The 21,632-nt window shown below is 40.4% G+C and overlaps 2 protein-coding genes across 3 annotated transcripts in view; one reads left to right on the top strand and one right to left on the bottom strand.

Annotated features, from left to right (window-relative positions):
- LOC109464791 (tetratricopeptide repeat protein 28-like) overlaps positions 1 to 9,028 on the top strand; it is a 20,325-nt gene extending 11,297 nt beyond the window's left edge. Inside the window, exons 3-9 of one of the 2 annotated variants that reach the window (XM_019761867.1) lie at positions 2,382 to 2,447; positions 3,227 to 3,289; positions 3,552 to 3,659; positions 4,307 to 4,417; positions 4,653 to 4,771; positions 4,951 to 5,072; positions 6,081 to 9,028. In XM_019761867.1, the coding sequence (XP_019617426.1) occupies positions 2,382 to 2,447; positions 3,227 to 3,289; positions 3,552 to 3,659; positions 4,307 to 4,417; positions 4,653 to 4,771; positions 4,951 to 5,072; positions 6,081 to 8,894 (3,403 nt within the window). In that variant the 3' untranslated portion in view covers positions 8,895 to 9,028. Of the gene's footprint in view, positions 1 to 2,381; positions 2,448 to 3,226; positions 3,290 to 3,551; positions 3,660 to 4,306; positions 4,418 to 4,652; positions 4,772 to 4,950 lie in introns of both variants that reach the window. The other variant, XM_019761862.1, reaches the window with a different exon arrangement.
- Positions 9,029 to 13,554: 4,526 nt separating this feature from the next.
- Positions 13,555 to 19,787, bottom strand: LOC109464795 (alpha-2,8-sialyltransferase 8B-like). The gene is made up of 5 exons (XM_019761873.1): positions 19,426 to 19,787; positions 17,733 to 17,846; positions 16,227 to 16,373; positions 14,832 to 15,086; positions 13,555 to 13,840 (listed from the first exon to the last, which is right to left on the bottom strand). Exons 1-5 carry the CDS (start codon positions 19,785 to 19,787, stop codon positions 13,555 to 13,557), a joined length of 1,164 nt encoding a protein of 387 aa, XP_019617432.1.
- Positions 19,788 to 21,632: the final 1,845 nt, after the last annotated feature.

Raw genomic sequence — 21,632 nt, 5'->3', positions numbered from 1 at the left:
GGGGGGTCTGAGTTACAGAGTCTGACACAGTTGAATAGGTGCATTTCGGATCTACTGATTCCATTATATAAATATAGAACAAAGTAGGAACATGTCTTGACATGACAAGACGCTGCAACTATGACAAAGAATCCTCGACACAAAAAGTCAATTCGGACAGGTGAAACATAACGCTGTACAGGCTGTTCTTAAGCTATGACGTCATGGGTATTTCCAGATAGGAAAATCCCATGATCCCTTGGTAAATCTACTGGTATCAACCGCGTATCTGCCCAGATATCCATTAAAATACTTCATCTATTTAGTTACCTTCAAAGTACAAGGTAAAATTGTGTTTCAAATGTTTAAGATTTACATTGTACGTGTATGAAAGTTTGTTGTGGATGGTGAATAAATATAAAACTAGAGTTCCACGATCTCATACCTTCGCCAAATGATGTTAGCCTTTATGAATAAGAAATATACTAATCACCCTGATTATGCAAATAGGATCCTCAATTGCATGAATTATATCAGTCTGTTGATCATATTCTCCACCGAAAGACAGTCTTATCTTAACAAAGAATGCCATTTTCTCATAAATTATGCAAATGTGGTCCTTATTTGAATAAGTTATGTTTAATTATGTTCACCTTCACTTAACTTTCAAACACCCCAAGTATGAAATTCCAGGCAGTTACCACTACGCAATTGTAACATTTTCTCATTAATTATGCAAATTAAGTCTTCATTTGCATAATCAATATTTGCCTGTGTTTCTCTCGTTCTTAATAACATATGTTACAAGCTTGAACTTCCTATCATGGAATGCAGCTGATTTATAGAATTTCCTCATTAATTATGCAAATTACATCAATATTCGCATAATTGTAATATCATTATGTCAAGCATCATTTAAGCTACCTACATACCAAAAATCACGATGATCCATCAATCGGTTCTTGAGTTATCCTCTTTTAAACATTTGTCCTTTAAACCCCCCTGCAGTTCTAGAGCAAGCCGCTAGGGGGCCTGAAATCACGTCACTTCTTCCCGAGCACAAGAGCTACCTATCATCCAAATTTCATCACCATAGCATGTCTGGATCTTGAGATATCAAAACCGGAAGTTCAGCTGCAGTACCATAACAAGCCGCTAGGGGGCCCAAAATCTAATCATTTTGAGGTCTCATCAAGACCTACCCATCTACCAAGTATCAAGACAATCCATCAAGGCCTTCTCAAGTTATCGTGTTTACAGACACACACACACATACACGAACGCCCCTGAAAACATAACCTTCTTGGCGAAGGTAAATATGGCTCTTGGTGACAAATATGCAAATTGTATCACACCGAAGCAACAAATCCGTAGTGTGTTTTTGGCACACATTTAGACAGGGCCTCACTCCACCGTCAAAAAAGGAGAGTAGTGTTAAGTGCCTTTCCCAAAGGCACAGCGTCAGGCAATGGTGCACCGGTGAATATATCGGAGTTGTTCCGAGTCTTACCGTTGCGCCACCGACATAGCAAATATAGTGATACAAAATCAACTAAATTTTTTTAAATTTAATTCAAACTAGTTGTAGAATCCTACTTTGAGTATACACTGTTCGTGATCTACAACGAAAGTTTATTATTTCCGTTAGAAGTAAAGTTCAACGTATGTAATACCATAACCAACAGTGAGTTACACAAAAGGCCCATATCTGTCCCCTATCGTTTGTAAATGGAACATTCCGGAAACGCCCCTTTCCAAGCCCCGCCCAACAGGTGAGGTCATACCTGGGGACTTCCGCTTTCGTGCTGCCTGTCGCTAGTTGGAACCGTTACTTTTTTACTGAGGGAAAAAGTGTTGTTTTTCTTTACAATAAGGCCGCTATCCTCCACTACTAGTTGTACTGAGGACAATAAACGTCTGTTAGAAGACTGAAACAGGTATGTATATCATGACTAGGTGTCGCAATGTTCGCCGGCACAGAATTTTGCAGGTACTACAAAACAACAGGGCGACACTTCCGTGCTGAAAGTGGCGTGATATCGTCCATAGTGAATGTGTTGTTAATGTGTTTTATTTGATATTGACGACGTATTGAATTGCAGCAGCTGTTTATTGTATTGGTTTGTTACCCAACCTTTAAGCCCATGTGCTGTTACTGGTGACATTGATTTGCTGTTGGTAATTGTAGCTGTGAACTTTATTATAAAGGGGAGGATAGGTACACTTTCGCCCACTGCACAAACTCTGTTACAGCTAACGGAGGTTTGTGTCCTATGGATCCTTGTTTGACTTAAAAGGACTGCGATGTGTGTAGCCTTACCATGTCTCCGTGGCGCTTCGTGGATAAAATACATAACAAAACTTCAGAATGATTATTATAACAATGTGCTGATTCTTTACAGAATGGGTTGCCGACAGAGTAATCAAGTTAAAGACAGCAGCGTAACAACACAGGATGACGATGGAAGGTTTGTATTAGTCACTGAAATGTACCCACTGTTCAAAGTACGTGTTAGTTAACGTTTTCTTATCTGTTTAACCCTCAAACACCCGAACTTTTTTTGTGACGTTAATGCCCGAACGGGGTTCAAATGGACCCCATTTGGTTTCTTTCATATTTACATTCCTTTTTTTTTGCATCCTTTCAGTGACCTTTGCACATATATTGGTTAAATATATTTAGACGTTTATATTAGCATGATTAAGTGTTAAAAAATTCCAGCTCATTATCATAATTTATGCAAAAATAGGATGAGGCCTGCAGGCATGAATATGGGGTTGACCTTTGACCTCATATGATTGTCAAAAACCTGATGAAATAATTCCTGAGGTTGAGGTTAGTTGGCAAACTGCGTAATATTAAAGCAATAATGCTTCCTTGAAGACATATTGAGGACATCCGAACAATTTCGTGTGTAGGAAAGTGCAAATACATGGCTGGGGTCCGTTTGGACCCCAGACGGTCTTACATCGGAATTCCGTTGTTATTTTTACAAATTTGTGCCGATCTCCAAAAAGATTTAGGAGAACATGTAGAAGAGGTTTACTGACAAAGTCACGGGAGGAATTTTTTTAGAATAAAAAATTCAAATAGCACATAAAAATATACGTCTGGGGTCCAAATGGACCCCGTTCGGGTGTTTGAGGGACTTACATGTAGTTTAATACTAAATGTATTTAGTTCTCAAATGTATTGTATTCTGAAACCATTCAGGACAAACTTGTGACAATTAATGATTATTTGCAGAATGCGTACAAGACAGAGTAGAGTCAAAGACAGCAGTGTGGCAACAGAGGACGACGATGGCAGGTTTGTATTAGTCATTGATACATTACCATAGCTTAAAATCTCTTAAACAGCATTAAGTTGGAAAATATGTAATGTTTGAATTTCAATTACATAAATATTCACCGTGGCTAAAGTAGTTTAGTTGGTGCTTTAGCCCCAAAAGATGACACGATTCCCACATGAGTACATTTTGAAATGGCCAGGTGTTTATATTATATTACATTATATTATATTATGTTATGTTATGTTATATTATATTATATGGTATCCATCTCTGTCATAGTAAATACGAAGAACATCCACAAGATGGCTACAGTACTCTGAAGACAGAAGACGTGGAGAAAACAGAACAAAACTTTACAGCTTCTGTAACAACACAGGACGATGGCAGGTTTGTCTTAACATATAGCCACAGTTAACAGAGAAAGGGGATCTAGTATTTACTTACATTTTATCAACGTTACAGTTTAATATATGGTTCTATCAACATAACTGAGCAGATACCCTGACAAAGCCATCCTCTCTAAATGTTCGCGGAAAACATACAATGCTACCACAAAAAGAATAGAATTCATCCTTCCACTGCATCTTACACAACATTTTTCCATTATACCTTCCAGGGCTCGAATGACCCCTTGAATGCACGTAACATGCATGTAACAGGAAGAGTGAATGTTGTGTGGCGCTTTAAATATTACATACGAAGTTCACAAGAGTACAGTTTACTATTTATATTAGTTTGAAAAACACAACTTAAATGATGTTGATAGTATGCCTCATCAGTTGCATGCCACCCGTCTTGGGGAATTTCAACCTTTTTTTCAATATTCCCTCTGCCGTGGGGGGGGGGGCTAGCAGTGTCTGAAGTAACACCACCACACACTGGTGAGCTGTCTCTTCGTCTCTGCAGATCATTCAACGTCTATGAAGACGTAGCCGCTGATGATTGACTTGATTAGTGATCTTCTTTTGCTGATGCAATTGACTTTTTCAAATAATAGAACGCACGTTATATCATTAACATTTTTTTGGTAACAGTATCCACGAACAACATCCACAAAATGGCTATAGTGCCCTGCAGACTGGAAACCTGGAAAACGCAGAACAAAAATGTGCAGCTGCTGTGACAACACAGGACGAAGATGACAGGTTTGTTCTAGTCATTGATACATAACCATTTTTCAAAGCATGATATAGGGAATGTTTCATATCCAAATTCAAATTTATAATATTGCAAAACCTTATTTAGGGAAATATAAATTGCTTTCCACCGTGATTGAAGTACTTTATGCCGGTGCTCTTCCCCCCCCACCCCCCAAAATACGCATGAATACATTGTTTAATGATTTGGTGCTTATATCACATGCTATCCATTTTGCCACAGTATACATGTACATGTATACGAACAACATCTACAAGATGGCTACAGAGCACTGCAGAATGAAGACCTAAAGAAAGCAGAACAAAGCTTTGCTGCTGCACTCAAGTCTGTCCATGCCAAAGGTAAGTCATGTTATGGTAATATGAAATATGTGAAATATGTTCAAAATTTTAGACACGTGTATTAATCAATATTATAATGGTACTAACAATATAAAAAGTTTCAATGATAAAGAACTTTGAATACGTTACTTCCTGATAAAAGGACACAAATATCAGATAAACATTTTTAATTTTTACAGGTCAACACAAAGAAGAGGCAGAACCCCTGTACAAGATGGGCGAAGTCTATCTCAAGAGAGGAGTCCAGTCAATGGAAGGGGGCGACTTTACCAAGGCTGCAGCACTTTGTAACGCAGCAATGGTAAGATCAAGGAGAGAAGATGTGGCGGAAACTATCCAAGAAATAACCCAAACATTTGTAAAGGAAGTCCTGAAGGTAGCAAAGAAGGTAAACATTGATAACACACAGAAACACAAGTTGAAATTGAAGGCTAGTAGGGACTACGTAGATAAAGAAATCAAACGAATAGAACAAGAGGTAGATCCATATAGCCTTGATGACAATGACCCTAGGATAAAAGAAGTGGAAATGGAGAGAGTGGAAGCAATCAAAGATTTGTTTCAGACAATTGGTGATCAGCGTAAAACGTTCATAGCTGGCCTTGTAGGTGAATGCATGGAAGCAATGGGTCCCCCTCCCTGTAAGTACGCCATGATAGGCTTAGGTTCACAAGCCACAGGGTTGGTAACCCCGTACTCTGACCTGGAATTCGCCATCTTGGTAGAGGAGGAATCAGAGCAAAATGTTACCTATTTCCGCAATATTACCCATTACCTGCATCTTAAAGTGATAAACCTGGGAGAAACCATTCTCCCAGCCATGGGGATTAAGTCTCTGAATGATTTCTACTCAGACGACCCCCTGGACAACTGGTTTTATGACTCAGTAACACCGCGAGGTTTTGCGTTCGATGGAGCCATGCCACATGCATGTAAGACTCCATTGGGCAGGGGTAGAAACAGCACAGGAACAAGCGAACTCATTCACACGCCAAGCAATATGACTAACGTTCTGAAAGATGACCTTACGTTCCATTTAAAGAAAGGCTACCATCTCGCCAGTGTTCTGGGAAATGCAATTTTTATCACAGGAGAACAGGGTTTGGTCGAAGAGTACAGTTCTTTGTTCACTCAGGAACTTCAAGAAAATAACAGTAGAGCCCCCCTAATGGCAATTACTGTACTGGTTGATAATGTATCAACTTTTCAACGCCAAGCTCTCACTGCCAGTCTGCAGAATGTAAAGAAAGAATTGTATCGATTTTCAAGCCTTGCAGTGTCCTTCTGGGCTCTACTAAATAACATACAGCCAACTACAATCTGGGAAACTATTCAGAAGATGAAAAACAGAGGAGTCGTAAGTAGTGAGAATGCACACCACTTGATGGTGATGGTGAGTATCTCAGCAGAGCTAAGGCTGCGGACTTATATGAACAACCGTGGTCAGGTGGAAAACATGTCAGGTTTATCACCAATGTCAACTGATACGCGCATCGGGGAGATATTGCAAAAAGTGTTTTACGTCTCAAATACAAAACAACTATTGAGGTACTATTACACAGAAAGACCAGTAAAACAATTTATTTTACAGCTGACCAAAACTCAGCCTTTGGAAGAACCTTCCATCTTTTATGACGATTCTTCAGAACTTAAAGCCGAAGTATTTGAAAGTCTGTGCGATTACCAAAATTTTAAGACATACGCAGAGCAAACATTAGAGAAATACCAATCTAGATATGGCAAAAGCGCAGTACACAGGGACATCATGAACTCGCTAGATAGCTTGGGAAATGCCTGGCACAACCTTGGAGACTACGGGAAGTCGGTCAGCTATTTCGAACAGTCACTACAGATGAAGCGGACTATCTATGGCGAGGCCACTGTACATTCTGATATTGCCGCCTCACTAACATACTTGGGTCACGCCTTGGATAACCTTGGAGATACCAGAAACGCTATCAGCTATTACGAACAGTCACTACAGATGACGAGAACTACCCATGGCAAGGGCGCTGTACATTCTGATATTGCTGGCTCGCTTAACAACTTGGGGACCGCCTGGAGGGACCTTGGGGATTTTAGAAAGGCTATCAGCTATCACGAACAGTCATTGCAGATGAGGCGGACTATCTATGGCGAGGGCAACTCACATTCTGATATTGCATCATCACTTAACAACTTGGGGACCGCCTGGAGGGACCTTGGGGATTACAGAAAAGCTATAAGCTATTTCGAACAGTCACTACAGATGAGGCGGAGTATTTATGGCGAGGGCAACGCACATTCTGATATTGCCGCCTCACTTAACAACTTGGGGACCGCCTGGAGGGACCTTGGGGATTTTAGAAAGGCTATCAGCTATCACGAACAGTCATTGCAGATGAGGCGGACTATCTACGGCGAGGGTAATGCGCATTCTGATATTGCATCATCACTTAACAGCTTGGGTGGAGCCTGGAGGAACCTTGGAGATTACAGGAAGGCTTTCAGCTATTTCGAACAGTCTCTAAAAATGAAGTGGAGAATTTATGGCGAGGGCAACTCACATTCTGCTATTGCCGCCTCACTTAACAACTTGGGTGGAGCCTGGAGTGACCTTGGGGATTACAGAAAGGCTATAAGCTATTACGAACAGTCACTACAGATGTGGCGGACTATCTATGGCGAGGGCAACTCACATTCTCATATTGCAGCATCCCTTAACAACTTGGGTGGAGCCTGGGACCTCCTTGGGGATTACAGAAAGGCTATAAGCTATTACGAACAGTCACTACAGATGAGGCGGAGTATCTTTGGCGAGGGCAACTCACATTCTAATATTGCAGCATCACTTAACAACTTGGGTGGAGCCTGGAGGAACCTTGGGGATTACAGAAAAGCGGTCAGCTATCACGAACAGGCACTGAAGATGAAGCAGACTATCTATGGCGAGGGCACTGCACATTCTGATATTGCAGATTCACTTTCCAACTTGGGGTCCGCCTGGAGTGACCTTGGGGATTACAGAAAGGCGGTCAGTTATCACGAACAGTCACTGCAGATGAAACAGACTATCTATGGCGAGGGCACTGCACATTCTAATATTGCGGACTCACTTAACAACTTGGGTAACGCCTGGAGTGGCCTTGGCGATTACAGAAAGGCGGTCGGGTATTACGAACGGTCACTGCAGATGAAACAGACTATCTATGGCGAGGGCAACTCACATTCTAATATTGCATCATCACTTAACAACTTGGGTGGAGCCTGGAGTGACCTTGGGGATTACAGAAAGGCTATAAGCTATTACGAACAGTCACTACAGATGTGGCGGAATATCTTTGGCGAGGGCAACTCACATTCTCATATTGCAGCATCGCTTAACAACTTGGGGACCGCCTGGAGGGACCTTGGGGATTTTAAAAAGGCTATCAGCTATCACGAACAGTCATTGCAGATGAGGCGGACTATCTACGGCGAGGGTAATGCGCATTCTGATATTGCAGCATCACTTAACAACTTGGGTAACGCCTGGAGTGGCCTTGGCGATTACAGAAAGGCGGTCGGGTATTACGAACGGTCACTGCAGATGAAACAGACTATCTATGGCGAGGGCACTGCACATTCTAATATTGCATCATCACTTAACAACTTGGGTGGAGCCTGGAGTGGCCTTGGAGATTACAGAAAGGCGGTCGGGTATTACGAACAGTCACTGGAGATAAAGTGGAGGATCTATGGTGAGGGCAATGCACATTCTGATATTGCAGCATCACTTAACAACTTGGGGACCGCCTGGAGGGACCTTGGGGATTTTAGAAAGGCTATCAGCTATCACGAACAGTCATTGCAGATGAGGCTGACTATCTACGGCGAGGGTAATGCACATTCTCATATTGCAGAGTCATTTGAGAGCTTGGGTGCAGCCTGGGACCTCCTTGGGGATTACAGAAAGGCAATAAGCTATTACGAACAGTCACTACAGATGATGCGGACTATCTATGGTCAGGACGCTGCCCATCCTGATATTGTCCGCTCACTGAACAATCTGTGCGCCGCCTGTAGAGACCTGGGTGATTACAAAAAAGCCATGGAATATCTTAAGCTAAAGAAACTGATGGAACAGATACTGAGAAATCGGTAAGAAAATATACCTTTTCGTAACTGTATATGCCCTTCTCTGCCAAAGTTGTTTTTTCGTTGTATAGTTATAAAAAAAGCACCATCATATAAGCTGGAAACTATATTGAAGATTTATATCGCACTGCACATACTAAACACGCCTTTTTTATTTAGATCAAATAAGATCTTATTGAAATTTTGATAAGTAGAAACCAAAGACGGGATTTTTTTTACACCTTAAAAGTGTTTAGTTAACTCAAACTTTATTTGCAATATATTATTATTATTATAATTTTTTTCCTTGACAATAGTTTTTATTATTTTAATTAGGGATCATTATATCGAACGATACCTGGATGTGCAATTTCTGGACATTGTTTTTCATGTTTGCTTTAAATTTGTTATTGTTAACCTTTAAATGTAATACGAGCATGATTTATGTAGATGTCGGGCTAGAAGCTAGAAGCTATGGTCTGGTAGAATCGTTGATTCTACTGGAAGAGATTTCAAGAGGAGTCTCTGTCACAGAAATTCTGATTGGATCTTTAAGGATAGAATCGCTGATTCTACAGATGGAAAGGAGTATCTAACGAAAGGGTAGCCTGTGAACACAATTTTAATTTTAATTTTAATTTTAATTTAATTATTATTATTATTATTATTATTATTATTATTATTATTATTATTATTATTATTATTATTATTATTATTATTATTATTATTATTATTATTATTATTATTATTTATTTATTATTTATTTAATTATTTAATTTAATTTTTTAGACAGGGAATTTATGATTTGCAAATGGGAAATCATTTTAACACGTAGACAACATTCTGTTGGAGTGTCTGTGACACATGGTACCGATCTGGATGTAAATCTCTAGCGGATCGAAGTCTCTACCTGACATATATGTTTTTATAAAGCTCTTGACACGTCTTGATGTATGCGTCTGTAAATGTAGTTAGTCACGACTTGTTGTGCTTCTTATAAACATTATACCTCCAACGATGGATGATATTTAACTTTCATGTTGCGTAATATTGAAAAAAATGTCTGTATTAGTTTTTGTAATTGTTTCTATGGATTGTGCTAGCGTCGAAAAAAACCCAATGTATGATAATGTAAATACATGTAGTATGTACACACTCAGTTTTTCGAAAGTAAAACAACATAAATTCTATGTCTCTGTTGTAGCATGTTTCCTGTCCCAAAATTATATCGTGGTAATGAACTTGATTGAGTGTTGTGTGTATGTGTGCGTGTATGCGTTGCGGTATGCGTAGGTGTCTGTGGTCACACGCATGCATGTGCGTGAAAATATTATATTCTTGCATAAAAAGTGCTGTGAATAGACAACCACAAGTGAAACATACACTGAAATATTTTTGTTTGCTATTTAATGTATTAGCCATATATAAAAAAACTCTTACAGCAACAAAAGAAATATAAGTAACGTAATATTCACAGAATATGTCAAATGAATTTGATCAATTGAAGCATGAGCAAACATCCCTAAAGCAAAATATGTAGTACTCTGTTAAAAAAAAATTAACGACAACTTGGACTAGCAATCTTAATTGTCAATAATTTTCACACAATCAATTCAGAACTCTGAGGAACATTACAAATATGGCCACTCAATTTCCAATTCTCAAAGGTCAAGACTGAAACTGGGCTCAGAGAAAAAATAGGTTGCAAATTATAAATAATTACGACTAATAATGTTTTGCAGAAGGAAAACATAATTACTCTTAGTTTCTTCTTTTTCTCCTAGAACACACAAGGTCAATGACGTAGACCAAATGGCTGTCACCATGTTAACATGTGCTGTATAACGATGGATTGCAGTGTTGGATTATATTATGTAGCAATTATGTGGAGTATATTATGTGGCATTGGAGGTTTGGTCATCATATACATGTATGTTGAGTTCATGAGGAATATACAGACCAGTTATTGTAGTTTGTTGGTCTTTTGAACTTGCTTAGGATGCATATATTTCCGCTTATCTATTTCCTCAAACTTTATGTTTCAAATAGTTTCCCATCTGACCCTGTTTTAATATTGATATCTTTAGTTCTGAAGTCTGAGATAAAATTAATGGAAATGAAGTGGCCTTCAGAAACAAAGTAAGTGTGGGGTCGTGTGGCGTAGCGGCAGAGTGCGCGACTCGGAACTAAGAGTCCCGGGTTCGAGTCCTGACATGCCACCAATCTTGTGCCCTTGGGAAAGGCACTTTACACGACTTTCCTCACTTAGCTCAGGTGTAAATGAGTATTGTCCTGTCATGTATTTGTCCCCTGTGTTGGTGGCGGTATTAATATAAGTTGAAAAAACTTGAGTGTGCCGTCACCACGTCTTGTGATTACATGTTGGAATAAAAACAAACAAACAACAAAAGTAATCTTCACAACCTAAGCATGAAGATCTGCACTGAATAGTGTTGTAGACAATATATGCTGTTTCAAGCCGAAATTAACATTTAAGACGTAGCAGCCGTCTCAGGACGAACATCGAGAACCTTGGCGAGCTCGGAGATGGTAGTGAGTGACCCGTCCTCACCGGGAGGCGCTGTCTCGCTGGACAGGAGCGCCTTATGACTGAACCCTCGAGCCTGCGTGGAAACAAGGAACATGTAGGACAGAAACACACATCAGAGGGGTACACATGTACATGTACTGGGTGGTTGTAATTCAGGTAGAGGGAACAATGAACAAAAAGTTAAGTACAGCATATTTTAAGTATGCCGGCAATGTAGCCTAGGGGTATACAATGTAAGTGGCTGTTCTGGTCATGTCTAACTTTCTTCAACTTTGAGTCAGACTACTAGTTTAGGAAGCATATCCCCCCCCCCGCTATTGAAAACAACGTTTTTTTGCGGCCGGTCCCATGTGCCTCTTAAATTTATGGATGCTTTTGAAAAATTACATTGACCGCGAAAACAGTTACAGCAAAAATAACAATACGTGCATCATCAAGGGCATGCCCGCAGACGACGTATAAAATAACATGCCGATTAAACAAAGAGAACCCATTGTTCTAGCTGCGAACATGAAAAAAACGACTTACCACAATACTCCGTCCGGAGGTCATGACCACCTTCAGTAATTAGCCTTCGGGCATGATTTGCAAATAAAGTTTCTATATTGTTTTATTACTGTGGACAATTGAAACCATTGTATAAAGGAGTACTTTGATCGACTTAAGTTTCTTCATAAAATTACATAGCTTTGTAGGAAAGTGATAACTTCACATGTAATGTACTCGCTAATTTTTAATTCCTAGACTTAAGTTCCTACTTAATATAATCTTCGCCGCATTTCAATTTATTTCAATCACATACATTGAAATTGTAGCAGAAACACAGTAAAATCTATCTGCTATCTTAAACGCAACAAGACCATAGTATGTCCAGGAATGGAAGTTTTGATGCAGTACAATTGAAAACTGCCAGGCCCATAAACATCGAACTTGAGTATTGTTTCCCAAGACTTGAGTGTCATAGCAATCCATGCAGGCCATAAATATGCGGAAACACAGACAAAAGCAGGCACATTTCTTTTTACCCCGCTCTTTGTTTGAGTAAGGCCATGTTGATTTGATTATATGGATGACATCCTCCGGGAACCCCTAAACTGATGCGTGCGTGCGAATAAAAAAAAAAGTTTTGCAAAAAAAAGTTAGTTTTCATTATGAAATCTACGTGGTCATGAGGGTTGAGCATAGGGCACAGAATATGGTTTGGCGAATAATCTAGTCTTCAAGTTCATTTCTTTACAATTTCGTCTTTTTTCGTTTGATTTTGGCATTCTACGACATTGGTATTTTTATTTATTTTTTTTGTAACTTACGGTATATTTGTGCTCATTTTCAACTGTTTTGTACGATTTACAGTTAGGTTGAAAACTTTTTTTTTGGAAACGGCCGAAAATTCATGCGCGCGCGGATGTCATCCATATAATCAAATCAACATGGCCTAAGGCCCTATGCATCTAATGCTATGACCAACTATAAGTTACATGTTAAGGTCCATACGATTTGACGGGCTTGGGTTTGACTTTAGTAATACTTTCACACACATATTTGTCGATCTCCTTTCCATAGAACTACACGAATCGCCTGCCCAGCCAAGGCCCCCACGTGTGTGTGCCTGTCTACTTCATCCTTCTACTGACGGTGTTCTTACCAAGCGTCTGGCTGTTCTTTTGCCACGGGCGCGGCCGCCTCAAATAGCGCGTCCTTGCGGCGATCCAACGGAACTACCACCAAAAGTGCGAGGAGAATGCCGTCGGCTAGAGGAGCTCCCATTGCTAAGGATTTGCTATCTTTGGAAAATAAAGACTCTAAGAGACAAAAAGTACCAAGCAACGGACGAAGAAAGTTAGGATATTTGAACAACTGAGACTTGGTCACATTTTTTATAGTTGTCAAAAAGTACCCCAAGGTGTCTCGTATATATACACGAAAAAATATAGGAATGTATTATAGAACCATAGAATATGCATAAAATCAGCGAGAAATTCGCAATGATGAATAAAACAAGAAATTCACAGCAACTCTAAATACTTGTGAAATCTTTGATTTCTTGTTTCCTATTTTGAATTGTGCGTAATAAGGCTACTTTAGATTTCTCGTTGGGTCTGAGTGTACAAATACATGTAATAACTTCTTGAAACTTTCATACTAAAGAACAAGCCCCCACAATATGTCGAACAAGTCTTTTCTCCTGAAGTGTTTGGAGCATTTCAAACTCTTCTGTAAACTCGTGCCTCTTACTGGGTCTCCGTCTGTCATAGTAGTGATAGGGAACTGTCCTGTTGTTGTAAGTTCTCATGGGATAGTAGCCGTACAGGGAGATCCTGTCACAGAATGTGGAGGCCAGACCGAAGGTGTTCATTCCCGTGGACGGGGCGGCCCACCATTTACCACCGTTCAGCCAACGGAACAGGCTGGGGAAATAAACAGTTGGTTAACCGAATGTTTACTACTACTACTGCTACTACTACTACTACTACTACTACTACTACTACTACTACTACTACTACGTCTACTATTACTTCTACTACTATTACCACTACTACTACTACTACTACTACTATTACTGCTACTGCTACTACTACTGCTGCTGCTGCTGCTGCTACGGCTACTTCTACATGTACTTCTACTACCACTACTGCTACTGCTACATGCACTTCTACTACTACTTCTACTACTTCTACTACTACTACCACTACTACTACTGCTACTTCTTCATGTACTTCTAATACTACTACTACTACTACTACTTTTACTACTACTACTACTACTACTACTACTACTACTACTACTACTTCTACTACTACTACTACTACTTCTACTACTTCTACTTCTACTACTACTGCTACTACTACTACTACTACTACTACTACTTCTACTACTACTACTACTACTACTACTACTACTACTACTACTACTACTACTACTGCTGCTGCTGCTGCTGCTGCTACTACTGCTGCTGCTACGGCTACTTCTACATGTACTTCTACTACCACTACTGCTACTGCTACATGCACTTCTACTACTACTTCTACTACTACTACTACTTCTACTACTACTACTACTACTACTACTACTACTACTACTACTACTGCTACTTCTACTATTACTTCTACTACGACTACCACTACTACTACTACTACTACTGCTGCTACTGCTGCTGCTGCTGCTGCTATGGCTACTTCTACATGTACTTCTACTACCACTACTGCTACTGCTACTGCTACATGCACTTCTTCTACTACTACTACTACTACTTCTACTACTACTACTACTACTACTACTACTACTACTACTGCAACAACTACTTCTACTGCTGCTACTACTACAACTTTGCAGAGACGATTCTTCTACACGAAATTCTGAGTAAAAGTAAATTTAACGCTTCCTTACCTGGACCTGATACTCCTCAGTAGTGACTCGTGCGGAAAAGCTACTGTAGCCGAAATGTTGAATTTCCTAATAATTTCGTCAACAAACTGCATTCTGTCGAACGCCTGAGACCCGAACATGTAGAGGATGTAGCTGAATATCATGCCGGGCGACTCGCCCAGAAGTTTCCTCATGTTCTCTCTCACGGCCGGGTCCTGAGATTGCAGCTGTTCGTGGACTTGAATCAGCCGGATGCCGTTGATCAAGTTCAGGTTCGTTTTGCTGCCGACGTCCCTGCTAAACCTGCAAAGCGAAACAGTACTATTAGATATGGCCATAGGAACACATGCTTAAATACACTATTAGAAGTCCTCGTGAAAGTACTTGCCCATACTTCAATCTCAAAAATTTTTCTGCACCAAGTAGCCACAAGGGTCTGATTCCCAAAAATGGAAAGGAAACAGGGGGTCGACCATCTCAAATTCCCGCTACAGCTGATGATAGTAACAAAACCTCATTTGACCTAATTTTTCATGGTGAAACTGGTGAAATAAACAAAACCTGACCAAGGTTTGAAAGTTCAGACCCTACCTGTGCCTTCCAGCCCAAAAATCTCCAAAATGGACCAAAACTTTCAAGACAAAAAAAGGATTTTTAAAGGTATTAACTAGGCACTTCAATCGTGTTCCCATTTTGAGGCCTCTACTGCGCAACGCAAATTTGGTGTCTGCCCTACACAGTACATCCGTGAATAGTTTCATCAGGTTGGTAAGTCGCTGAGTGAAGAGACTCTTTTTACACAACCAAGTCTTTTATTCAGCCGACGTTTCGATAACCGTCTGTCACCTTCCTCAGGGCAATTCTGACTGGTTCACATTGCATTGCAGCACAGGTGTCGCTGCTACAGATGCATTCACAAATGTATATTATATGTAAATATGTAAATATTGTACATTTGGGAATCGTGCATGTTCACATCTCTCTATAACCTACCTATACACCAAATATTCCTTTCCTGACTTATCCGCTTTAAAATTTTTTTTTGACCAGAAACTCCCCTTCAGCTCCAGAATAAGCTGCTAGGGGAACCAAAGTTATACCACTTATTCCTGACAGGAAAAGCTATCTGTCACCAAAAATTCAAGACCATAGCATGTTCAGGACAAAAGATACAAAAACCGGAAGTTCTGCTGCAGTACCAAGGTCAGCCACCAGGAGGCCCATATTTAACCTTGACCATTGTCTTCCTAAGACCTACCAACATCACAATCTATAAAGGCGTTGTGAAGTTATGCTGACTACAAATATGCGGAAACACAAACACACACACACACAGACAGACACACACACACACACACACACACACACACACACACACACACACACACACAAGCAGACACACCAAAAACAATACCTCCATTTTTCATGGAGGTAAAAACTAACTTGAGAACCGGAGGGAGGTTGGACCGGATGACGAACTGGTGCGCGTCGATCTCAGCCCCGCAGCTGCTGTTGAGTAGAATCCCGCTGTTCCCCACCACTGCGCAGGTCCGGTAGTGCGTGATGGGGGTGGTGACAACATCACAGGGTCTGGAGGACAATGAATGATAAAAAATAAACAAGTAAAATCTGAAATTTTACACCGGGCTTTTTATTGTATATTTTTATATAGGGTTTTAAACAAAGAATTTATCGAGACCGGACACCCCTCTGTGTGAGGGTCATATGGTATACGTGGACCAGACCGAGAAGAGCTTAAACACGCCAAACGTCAACGGTCACGACCACTTTCACGCTCAAAGGGGTGTTTTGGGGCCACCAAAAGGCACCATTTTCACGCCCGAAAACACATATACAATAAAAACAAAAGAACGTGCATCATCTGCAGCCCAATAGCAAAACATATACCGAGTCTCAAAAGAATCCGTCCACCCAAACGCGAGAAACAGCTGCGAACATGAAAATCTAAATCACTCACAAAACCCTTCCCCGGAAGGCTGTCTCCTCCCCGGAGGTAATAATCTTGGTTGTAAATTAGCGGCAAACTAGCTATAAACCGCACGCATTTTGACAAGCCAAATCATGTGTATTTCGAGAGTCCAAGATATGCGGCAATCTACGTTCTTGAAGGCAGAGTACATGTACTAGATAGGCAAGGTTCTGGATACTAGTAGTCCACACGTATTCGACCATGTCTAGATCTGTGGCAAATCTACGTTTTTGGAGGCAGAGTACTATAGGCACGGTTCTGGATACGATAAAAGGCCATCCAGAACCTACCCTTGATTCTAACTCTAACCCTTTCAGGCAGAGAACTAGATAGGCACGGTTCTGGACAGTCCACACGTATTCGACATGTCTAGATCTGTGGCAAATCTACGTTTTGGAGACAGAGTAAGAGCTACATAGGCACGGTTCTGGATACGATAGAGGCCATCCAGAACTATGCCTGATTCTAACCCTAACCCTTTCAGGTAGAGAACTACATTGGCACAGTTCTGGATAAGATCAAAAAATAATTAACGGCTCTCAGTGGCCAATGTGCAGATATTGTCACATCGGCGGACCAAATCCGTAGGGTGTTTTTGGCACACAGTTAGACAGATTGGCCTAAGAGGCTCGGTGGGGAAGTCGTGTAAAGTGCCTTTCCCAAGGGCACAACGTTGAGTATCGAACCCGGGACCTCTCGGTTCCGAGTCCAACGCTCTAACCGTTGCGCCACCGACGCCACGTTGGATAAAATAACTTTATTGCGCAACAATTGTACAGTGTACAAAGTATGGCATCTACTAACAAGATAGCAGCTAAGGATAAACTCAAAGCAGATCATAGGGTGGCAACGCAGTATCCATTGGCCATAGGAGAGTTCACCTAGCTAATGGACACTCTTCTAGCCAATGGATACTGCCTTGCCACCCTATGATCTGCTTGGAGATGAGCTAAGTAGACCTGGAGGAGTTGATGATGGTGAAGTCCCGCTTCTCGCATTGCTCCATGAAGACGTCATAGTCCGAGAATCTGATGACGTGACGTCGTGCGTCGTAAAACGTCCTGGCGACGCGCCTGTAGGAAGGATAGTAAACATGTATTTATTGTTTCTCTCGCACAATCAAACACACATTATTTATGTTATTTTTATTAAAACAGCAAAAACATAAAAACATACGAGATGGCGTCGAACTCAAGTTCCGTGGAACTTACTAGTATATTAACGGCGCCATCTACACAAAATGATTAAACAGAGATATACATGGACAAATAAACATGTACAAAATCGAAACAAGCTAATTGGGCTTTTGTAGATGAAATTCAACGAGCGCAAGTCCCAACCCCTATCCCTTAGAATCACTGATAGGACACGAGTAGAATAATTGAATTCGAAAATTCTGAGTAAAGTTCATAATTTTACTATTAGCCTCAAAACATCAAAATGATGATCCGTAAAGTAAAAGATGTTCTAAGGAATTATCAGATAGGGAATTTACGTCTAGCAACCTTGAAAGTTGGCACACACATTGGCAGGGAAGGGAACAGGTGTGTTTTTCCTGCATTACGTTACTTTGTCACAACAATATATTCACACAACTAGGTACAATAAACTATGATACTGACAGAATAGCAAAGTTCTTTGATCACAACCATTTTTTACGAGCCGACGTTTCGATGACCGTCTGTCATCTTCATCAGTCACCTTTTAGTGCAATATATGCACCAAGTAACATCTAGCGTCAGTGCACAGTAAACCAGTCAGAATTGCCCTGATGAAGATGACAGACGGTCATCGAAATGTCGGCTCGTGAAAAATAAATTGTTGTGATCAAAGAACTTTGCTATTCGTTCGTTTACCAACCTGATGAAATTATTTACGGTATGATACTGTCTGTAAATACGATGTAACACAATGCAACAATATAAATTAAACAGCAAACCGGGGCCACTGGAGTCACTAATAAACTGATTTCTTGTAGAGTCTGATAGAAAGTTAGATCATCCCCTGGACCTGTTAAACACACAAATAGCTAGTGACCCTATACCAGACTTCGTGGGGCCCCTGAAAATAGTTGGAATAATCTAACAATATTCCAGAAGGACTTAGAGAAGTATTGCATCTGTGTAACTCCTTGAATACATATAAATTTAAGAAGGAGAAGGAATGACATCTAGTGCTGTTGCCATTAGGCCACACTGACTTATTATGGATGACATCCTCTGAAGACCCCCAAACTAGTGCGCGCGGGCGAATAAAAAAATTCCGGCCCCTCAAAAAATGTTTCTAAACCACAGGAATACAAAGCTGGTATTGTGACCTTGCGGCAGTACATATCGACATATACGACAAGCCGGCACATGTTGGCTTCTTTGCGGAGTTTATGAATCGGCACTGTACGTATGTAACGTTACTGAGTTTTTGAGTCGTGGAGTTTCGGTAGCCTGGGTGCCGTCCTCCCGAGTTACCACCGGCTCTGTATTGTTGTTAACTGCCATGGACTTCCCAGGCCTAGAGCCAGGCCAAAGCCTTGGAGGACGTAATCTTTTTTTTTTAGGACAGGCGAAAATCAATGCGCGCGGATGTCATTCATAAAGTGAAGTCGGTGTGGCCTTAGCTCAAAGAAAAGAAAACAAAAAAAGTTTTCAAACTTACTGCATTCTTTTAACACGTGAAGCATTGAAGAATTTATTGAAGAATTCTTCCAACACTTTTTCGGATCTTGTTTCTCCTTCGTTTTGCCTAGTTGTCTGAGTGTTTGGATTCTGAACAACTTTTTCGGGAACTTTCGTTCTTCGTTTGTCTGAAATATTCCGTAGATAGTTCTGAAGTTGCAGAAGGTCTGCTTTAGCGTCATCTAAAATTATCCCGTCTGATTTGACATGCTGATTACCATTTGTTAAAACGTCAGTTGGTTTCTTGAACATTGAAACAGGAGAAAGTTTGTGATGCTCTGTTTCTTGTCTGCTTGAAATTGTCTTAGAAGACCCTAAAGATGAACGTCTGTCTTGATACATTGTGTTGAGGTTGTTCTCCTTTTCCACTGCTTCCAAATCATTCATCAAAATGTTCAAAATGTGACGATTTTCTCTTTCAGTGTTTTTTGGACTGCGTGGTGGAGTTTCAGAGACAACGTTACTGTGAAGCTCTTCTTTCATTGAAGTTTGTCGACTTTGTGTTCCATTGCCGTTTGTATCCTGTGTCCCAACCTCACGATTGTCCATTTCCATGTCCTGCAAAAGTTCCTCGACGACATTAGGAAGTCCACGGCTGTCTCTTTCAGAGTTGCTAAAATTTTCCGATGCGACTGAATGTACTTTATGATCTGACATAGAAAAGCTTCCTTTCTTCGTACTGTCCATAGTTCGTAGTCCATCTTTTTTAAGCAAGGTACTATTATATTTCATTATATTGTTCCAGCGTTCTGTAGGAAACCTAGAAAAACTGTTCGAGCTTTCAGAATGTTGGATAACGAGTTTAGAAAGACGTCGTTTGCGTGTTTTTCTCCTATTGGTACGGTGTCGTTGATATCCACCCTTTGAACGTCTTTGTAGTTGATCGTTGTTGTGTTGATGAATAAAAAGCATTGGAGGTGGTGGGCTGTATTCTTTTCCTCCATAATCTGTATCATCTGAAAGTCTAGGATATCTGCTGTTCCTTGGTTGACTGGACGGAACTAGAGACCCGAAATGTTGATTATTCCCCACATCTATATGCTTACGGGGTACAAGTCTTCGATGAAATCGCCTACCATCTTCCACCATCATTTTAGGCTTGAGCAAAGACATAGATAACTCAGCTATGGCCTGTTGTGCCTGTAGGTAAATCCAGACACCGAGGAACATTATGGCGAAAAAGAGAAGCTTTATTCTTCTAGTGGTGATCATGACTGGAAGGTTGTTAAATTGTCGAGGGTGAACGTGAGGCTAGGTAAGAAAATAGAACATTCATTTTTTTTAATTTGCAATTCAACATGGATGATACTGGACATGGTGGTGAGGCACTCTAGCTATAGCTAAAATAGCTAAGCTAATAAATAACCTCACCACCAGACATACAGTGACAAGATACATGACAAAAAACAATAGAGAACAGCAAATGGGTGGAAATGGATCAATAGATGGTAACTTAAAGGAAGAACATGTTCTGTAGGCTATGTAGGATTTAATCTAATACAAACCGTTTAGTATCAATAACGTCAGTTTGGGTGATTGTCAAAATATTACAGTATGTATCTGGGTGTAAATCGGGTGATCCTCTAAGTAAAATGTTACATAAAAATTGTTCAGACATGTCACATTTATTTCAGCATGAAAGTCAATCTGAGTTGGTTCAACCAGGAGCGGGCGGCGATATCGCCTTCCAACAACCTTTGACCCATTGCTGACGTCACGTATGCATAAAGTCACAGGGCCTGAATTAAAAAGATGTTATGAAGTCGAAGATCTATCAGATCATATTGAAAAAAAAAACATATATATATATGCCCCGCCCCGCCCCGAGGTGTATATGGTGAAATAATCCCTGGTCAGGTGCAATAAACACCGAATAAACCACCAAGTGAGCGTAGCGACATTGGAGCAGTACGACGTTTATTGGGGTGTCAAAAATTATGCTTAGTCTTTTTCCGTTTCAATTTCATTTATACCTTTTTAATTGTGCTGTATTCTTCAAATAAGTTATTTAAAATAAACTACGTACAATACGTTTTTAAAAGATAAATACTACAAGTCTTTACAGTAGTGTTAGTACCTTGTCCCCTGTATAATGGCACTTTCCAAAAAGTGGTCAGCTATTCTAATAACCGACCACCTTTGAGGTTATGGCCTGATAACCAGTGGGAAATGGAGCCCTCTGATTGG

The sequence above is a fragment of the Branchiostoma belcheri genome, unplaced genomic scaffold, assembly GCF_001625305.1.
Source record: "Branchiostoma belcheri isolate BF01 breed outbred unplaced genomic scaffold, Haploidv18h27 scaffold140, whole genome shotgun sequence".
Classification (NCBI taxonomy): Eukaryota; Metazoa; Chordata; class Leptocardii; order Amphioxiformes; family Branchiostomatidae; genus Branchiostoma; species Branchiostoma belcheri.
Note: the sequence above shows the minus strand (reverse complement) of the source record. Positions and strands in the feature narration are given on the sequence as shown.

Excerpts from the sequence above, each read along its gene's own strand:
- LOC109464795 (XM_019761873.1), bottom strand. The coding sequence starts at position 19,787 with ATGTATCAAGACAGACGTTCATCTTTAGGGTCTTCTAAGACAATTTCA. Across the intron at positions 17,847-19,425 it reads TCACGTGTTAAAAGAATGCA|GCGCGTCGCCAGGACGTTTT; the intron begins GTAAGTTTGAAA and ends TCCTTCCTACAG. Across the intron at positions 15,087-16,226 it reads AACCTCCCTCCGGTTCTCAA|GTTTAGCAGGGACGTCGGCA; the intron begins GTTAGTTTTTAC and ends TTCGCTTTGCAG.